Genomic DNA, 7,619 nt, shown 5'->3' with positions numbered 1-7,619 from the left:
TTTAGCTAGTGAAAGACATCTTGTTTTTTGTTTTGTTTTCACTTCAACTAACAAATGATCCAGAATACGGTCAACTTAGTACTAGAAGAAAAGCAAGCAGGGCCAAGAAAGTCTTCTATTTAGCAGTGTGTAATCAATAGGCCAGGGCGAACAGATAAACATGTTTTTGTGTGCACTTTTTTAAAATTTTACCTTAACATGTGAGTCTACAATGTACGTCAAAATTGATATTAGCCTACCGTTCATATAGATAAATATGCAAGTTAAAATATATATAATTGTAATCAGTATTCTATTGTAAACAAGAAATTATTGAAATAAGAAAACTGGATAATTACTAACGCAAAAAAATCCACGAAACTGCAGAAATAGAAATTTTTCTTACCTAATATTTCAAAGATATGGGACAGTTCAGAATTTTTAATCAAACATGGTGATACTACTGAGGTAGGGGGAGCTGTCGCATCGTTTTTGTTTGTAGCTTAAAAAGCTTCTTATTATGTTGTTATAAAACACTAATTTTTACCATGTTCACTTTTTCTTATTAGGTTTGCTTCTTTGGAATTAAGCACAAAGCTACACGATGGGCTATATGTGCTCTGCCTACCACAGGTATCGAAACCCGGTTTTTAGCGTTGTAAGTTCGCAGACATTCCGCTGTGCCACTGGGGGGGGGGGCTCTTATTATGTTATTGTATTTTACTTGTAATATTCTTACTTGTGGCGTAATACAGTCTGAGGCAGTCCTTTAGATTTCAGAACATTATTGAATGTGGAAATTTACAGGTTTGATGCTGCCGCCTAGTGTCCACTCATGAATCTACTGTAGTTAGTGACGATATGATCATACTGCTACAGTTTTTCATATTATAATGGTGACAAATCCAGTCCAAATCCTTGGCAGTTTTAAAAACTCGGGTTTTAAACGATGTATAATCGACTTCTTCAGAGTGTGGTTTAGGAGCATGGTTTCATGTGTTTAGTATTTTGCTGTTAGAATTACTAGTATTAGTGTTATCGTTCTAATAACCGGTTACCGTTGATACAAACGATACAGAAGAACGACTCGCGTACTGTAGTGTAATATTTTTTTTCGGGAAACAAATATATTCAAAAACCGTGTTTTTATTTTACTGTAGTGTAATTTTTAATTTTATTTTGGTTGCAATATTTAAATTTTAGCTCACATACGTGCAGTGAACTTTTAAACTTTTAAAATTAAAGCACGCTGTGGCTTGACAAAAAAAAACTAAGCAGACTATTATTACTAATACTTCATAGTAGCAGTACGACTAGTACCAAGTACTACTACTAGCTACAACAAGTAGAAACTGCAAGTTACCGACTATCAAATCATGGCGTCGATGCAGGTTGGTTTTACAATATTTTATTTAAAAAGTCACCAGCTTAGTCAGTGATACCATAGGTCAATTAGAGTTGAGCTGATATTATTATTATATTAATGATAAGTATATTACTATTAGCCCTACTACAAGTTAAGCTAAGAAACATTTTGGAAATTATTAATTTAAGGTAGCACTGACTCTTTTAAAACTGGGCAAGTTTACACGGTCAGGAAACACTGTTAAACACTTCTTAAAACCTTCAAGTTGAGCACAAAACAGAGGTATGATGTCACAATCTCTGAGAGTGCACTTTCAGTCATATATGTCATATGCATAATTAATATAGCAAGGATAAAGAAATGCATGACATAAACTGTTTTAACACCATAGCTTTACTGAGGAATGACAAAAACATGATAAAATTGATACACATACTCATTGTGAACATCCTTGTATCTTGAATTAAAAACTTTGCAAATTTTATGTAATGCGAATGAGCTAACTTGTCACTCCATCTTGTTAGCATAATAACTTCACCATTAAAGCCAATATCAGCATGAAATTTAGCAGGCTTGTTGTTTTTACACTCTTCCATAGCTTGAATATTTTCTAAATTCAAAAATCTTTACCAATTGTCTTATGATTCTAATTACCACTAACAAAGGCATTAATTAAAATTTATTGCCCATAGTTCATTAATGTTGTAGAAAATTTTCCATGTGTGTAATTCAACTTCAAGCTATGAGGATGTTAACAAAGAGAATGTGTATCAATTTTCACATTTTTATCATTCCTAAGTAAAGTTATGGTGTTAAAACAATTTATGTATCTCTTTATCCCTGCCACAATAAATATGCATATGGCATGTATAACTGAAAGTGTACTTTCAGAGATTATGACATCACACTTTTGTTTTGTATTCAACTTTAACAGTGTTTCCTTGGCATGTAGATTTGCCCAGTTTAAAGGGTCAGTGCTATCTTAAGCCTGCAAAATAACACTAGCTTTGAATTTGATTGGGATATTAGTAATAGTATACTCTTACCATGTTATTAGTATTACAACATAAATCCCACAGTTACTAAAGTAAATGGTCATTTAAATCATATTAATAAACAGTTTAGAGTTGTGGAATGCTAGACTAGTACTAATAGAATCAGCTTAAAAAATGTTTAACAAAATTGTGATTGTTAATTGGTTATGTTTAACAATTTAATATTTTCAACAAAAATTACATTTGTACCTAAATTAATTATTTAATATTTTGTAAATAAGAGCCATCAAAGGCCCAAGCATTGATCTTTGAAGTACACCATTAATAACGTTAACACCCTTTTGTTTTCTACCATACATTCATCCCACAGTATAATTAATTAGCCTCCTCCAAATCTCTAACAATACGAGTTTCTTAGTTAATGGCTTTTTGAAGATCAAAGCTCACATTCTCGTCCCAAATACTTTAATTGAACTTTTGGTGCATTGAGTGTGTTCAGGTATTGCTTATAAATTACAAACTATCAAGGCAGTTCTCTATTGCCAATAGAATTTTAGGGTTAACTTATCTTGAATAACTGTTTGTTTACAGTTATTGTACGTACTTATATTTAAGGACAACAAGGGACCTGTTGGTCCATCTAAGCCATCCCATCCACTATATAAAATTCTAAGATAAAGGTAAAACACTTAAAGCCAGCTCTTATCATTCAAATATTTATTAAGCTAGCCCTTAAACTTCAATAAATTAACTGTATCTTTCATATCTGAAGGCATCTCATTTCAAAAACCAACCTCTCTGTTAGAAAAATAAAACTTCTTAGCTGAGGATGACTCCTAACCTGCCAAAATTTATAGTTGTGTCTCCTTAGTCTTGCCATTTTCACATGAACACTATCAGTTTGCTTAACAATCTTAAATACCTCAATCATATCCTCTCTAACTCTTCTTTTTTCAAGAGAAAACATGTTAATAGATTTTTACCTATTCTGATATGTATATATATTTATATGATAGAATTTCTGTTCCTGGTATGATCCTAGTATCCTTCCTCTGAACCCTTTCCAAGAATTCTGTATCCTTTCTAGTGTAAGAAGCCCAAGACTCACTACTCTAAATGTGACCTAACTGATGGCATTATAACCTCTTTAGACTTGTATTCAGTATTTCTCTAGATACAACCAAAAATCCTTCTTGCTCCACCACTAGCAACAGCACACTGTATGGATGGCTTAAGAGACTGATTAACTAGGCCACCATAATTTTTTTCTTCCATAACACTGTTAAGATTATTCCCATCAAAAGTGTACTCATAATTCAAATTGTGATATCCAACATCCATTACTTTGCATTTATTATAATTAAAAGCCATCTGCTATTTATTTGCTATCTCACCAAATAATTCAAATTCTTTTGTAAAGGAGTAGCATCCTCCTCATAGCTTTAATATCATTAGCAAATTTAAATAATCTATTGACCATTCCTTCATCTTTGTCAATGATGTAAATCAAGAAGAGCAAAGGCCCTAACACCGAATCCTGAGGTACCACACTTATGGTATAAATCCAGTTTGACTGAACTCCATTTATAGCAACCCTCCACTTACCTCCATCCAGCTATAGATATTATCTAGCCAAGGAGATTTGTTAGAGCTCTCAATTTGTTCTTAAGAAGTTATGAATTAATGCAATCATCTTGTTGAATCTTGTTTCCATCTAACAACTTCAGTGTGAAAAATACTGTTTAAATCATCCTTTGTAAAAACTGAAGAAAAAATATAATTTAATAACCCAGCCATCAGATATTAACCTTCCTTTATCATCCCTCAAAGGCCCTACTCCCATCCTAACAATTTGTTTACCCTAAAAAAAGATATTGACTTAGTGAAAAGATTCAGAGGAGTGCTAATATGATGATTCTGAGGATGGAAGAGTTATCTTATATGGCACTGTTTCCCAACCTTTTCCAGCCAAAAGTGCACATACTTTGATAAAAATGTATAACACACAAACCCCTTCTTCCAACACTTAACCCTATCCTCACGGGTCAAAAGCCATATGGTATTGATATAGTAATTTATAATTTTGGGTTATTTGAAATGTATATATAAAACCTACAAAAGTTGTTTCATTTGACATTCTCCACGTGTGAAATTTGATAAGGCTTTTAGCAACCAACAGCAAGCAGCAAACGATTACAAAGTTCATAACTAGAAGAGATAATTGTTTGCTATACTTCTTTATTTACTGTTCTATATTTTAAGAAAAATAAGTTTAAATTTACTTGTAAATAGTAATAATGTATATACATATGTATTATAACTGAAATGTGACTGTATTTTACAAAATACTGGTCCACTAAAACACAGCCAAGACAGGCCACTTTGTAAAGGCCAGTTTTATGTTCTTGGATATGGTAGCAAGAGTGCATATGAGGTGTGTCATTGCAACTTGTGTAATGTTAACCAGGCATGGCTAGAAGGTCAATACACAGGTAGGTTACTGAAAACGGCAACAAAATTGAGATTGCATAGTCTGATGCAACTGGATATTTCTGTGTAATAGTTAACTAGAATGAGTCCAAAAACGTGTCACCAAATTATAAACAAAAACACTGATTTTATTGAGTTGATTATTTTTTGTGAGTTATGACACTTATCAATTAGTCGAAGAAACCTCAAGTTAATCAGAAATCTATAATAATATAAGGGAGTGTCTGTGTGACTGACATATCTCCAAGAGGAAAGAACCTAGAAACCTGAAATTTTGCACCCAGAGGGCATGCAACTGTGGATTATAACTTATCCACGTACATGCGTATCTTTTTACGAGGAAAGCTAGTGAAAAACCACATGGAAAAGAAGTGTAACTGCGATAGCTGCAAGAGGAAAGAACCTAGAAACCTGAAATTTTAAACCCATGTTAAGTGGATCCTGAGGGTGTGCACCTGGGTATTATTACTTATCCACGTGTATGTGCACATGAGTGTGCCCATCTTTTTAATGAGGCAAGCTAGTGAAAAACCACATAGAAAAGAAGTGTTTCCTTATATTGAAAATAGAAATCACAGACAGACACGTGCATGAACATCTTTTTAATGAGGCAAGCTATCGAAAAACTACATAGAAAAGAAGTGGTTCCTTATATAACAACTTCTAATATACAGAAAAGCCAGTGCATTTTGGTAGCAATGCATTTCTACACTGGCTTTTGTCATGTTGTTTAGCAACAAAAGTTTAATTTAATATTGTTGTTAGTCTATGCATTAAAAGTATAAAATGAAATGTTTAAACTAGAAAATTGAAAAAAAAATTGTTCATTTCTTAATTCAGAGTCTCCATTGATTAAACAGGTCTGTTTATTTATTATTCGTTTTTATTGTGTAAGTTTAAAATTGTATTGATATTTTTACTTTCAAGATAAACTTTATGCACTTGACCCTAGGCTTGGTTATCTCACACTGTGTCTTTACTTTAGACTTGTTTATTAATTTCGTTAATTCATATCAATATTCACTACACTAACAAGGTTTCACAGCAACCACCTTCATGGTCCCCTTGCACCCCCTCATCACTAAAATCATAATTAATTAATCGAACAATAAAAAATTTTATATATTCTGATAAGATATGATAGAAATTTGTAATGTGAAATACAATAAATAGTTCTTAATTTACTGTACTTTCTTTATGACTTTTTTATGTTTCTGGGAAATAAAAATGTTTATAATATTTTTGACTGTTCTATGCTCAAATATTTTCAGGATACACACACTGATATAGTCATCTCAAATATATCTACCTTATAACCTGAGTGAAGCTGGGTACATTTGATGGTAATAATAATAATAATAAATCATAATGGTAACAATCAGAAATTTGAATTTCAATTACTTGATTATATTTGTGACATTTATAGATTTAAGTGAAAGTTTATTAATTGATTAGTTTATGTGATACTAGTTGATGTAATTGATACTCATAAGTAATTGACTCAGTTAGTTATTGAAGTATAATATGAATATCAGAAATAATAAGATTTGGGTTACAAGTTTCAAGAAACCAAATTCTGAAGAGATGGTACAAGAATTACACAGGCCTGCAAACTTAAACTTCATAATTTTTTTTTGCTTTTAAATAATGGGTTTTCCATAATTCAGCTATACAGATTTCAAAAACACTGTTAAGTTTTTCTATCACATAATGATTTTTTTACAAATCAGGAAGAAAAAATACTTACTCAGATCAAGTTATTATTTCGTTTACCACAGTGAACATTTTTTTACACAAACAAACTTAAGAAAAGGGATGTCAAATGAATATGCAACCTCATTTATCCTAATTTTTTTGTGTGTCAAATCTACATCTTTTAGTTTCAAAACTATGTTTTGTGGTCTTTCTTTTATGCATTGTGTCTGGAGTATCTCGTTTCAATGTCCAGCAGTAATCGGCCATCATGCTGATGTTCCACCTTCCCTGATACCTCCTCTTCATTTTCCTGATGTCTTGATGAAACCTTTCCTCTTGTTCTTCACTGACTTCACTGAGATTTTCAGGGAAATAGTTAATATACGAGTGTATGAAATGAACTTTCAAGCTCACATTACAACCCAACTCTTTGAATTTATTGAGCCTGTTATTGAGAATATTTTTGTAATTTGGGTCCTTGTTATTTCCTAAGAATTTTTCAATAACATCTTTAAAGCAATCTGTGCTTCTTTTTCAATTTTATTCATTGTCATTTCGAATTGTTCGTCCGAAGTCAATTTCCTAATCTGAGGCCCAACAAAAATCCCTTCTTTAAGTTTCACTTCTGAAAGAGCTGGGAATTGCCCACATAGATGCTTGAAACAGCCGCAAACTTTGTCTAAGGCCTTTACAAACTGCTTCTTCAAGCCCAGTTTTATGTGAAGTGGATGTAACAGGACTTTCTTTGTGTCAACCAAACTTTCACGTTCAATGTTTTTTGATTTTGGTATCAAGCTGACTCTGCGTGGTCATTGCTTTTTTATAAAGTGCTGATTTTATGCTCTGCTGTCCCATTCACACAAAAAAGATGGAAACTTTGTATAATCGGATTGTTTACCCAACAACATACAAAGGACGTACATGTTCTTTGTATTTGACCTTATTAAGAAGTTCGAGATTTCCATACATTTCTTTCAAGTTATCGAATGAGCAATAGGAACAGATGCATATATGTTACCATTGTGAAGGAGAACACCTTTTAAAGTTCCTTGGGAGGAATCACTGAACAATCGCCACTCACTTGGTTCATAGAC

The 7,619-nt window shown here is 32.3% G+C and overlaps 1 protein-coding gene across 1 annotated transcript in view; it reads left to right on the top strand.

Moving 5' to 3' along the window:
* Positions 1-804: 804 nt before the first annotated feature.
* Positions 805-7,619, top strand: part of LOC106462144 (ubiquitin-conjugating enzyme E2 W-like) — a 44,194-nt gene continuing 37,379 nt past the window's right edge. The window contains exon 1 of the mRNA XM_013922038.2: positions 805-1,370. Within this exon, the coding sequence (XP_013777492.1) occupies positions 1,356-1,370 (15 nt within the window). The 5' untranslated portion in view covers positions 805-1,355. The remainder of the gene's footprint in view (positions 1,371-7,619) is intronic.

This window comes from Limulus polyphemus, unplaced genomic scaffold, assembly GCF_000517525.1.
Source record: "Limulus polyphemus unplaced genomic scaffold, Limulus_polyphemus-2.1.2 Scaffold1102, whole genome shotgun sequence".
Taxonomy (NCBI): Eukaryota; Metazoa; Arthropoda; class Merostomata; order Xiphosura; family Limulidae; genus Limulus; species Limulus polyphemus.
The sequence above is the reverse complement of the archived record's forward strand: the minus strand, read 5'-3'. Positions and strand labels throughout refer to the sequence as shown.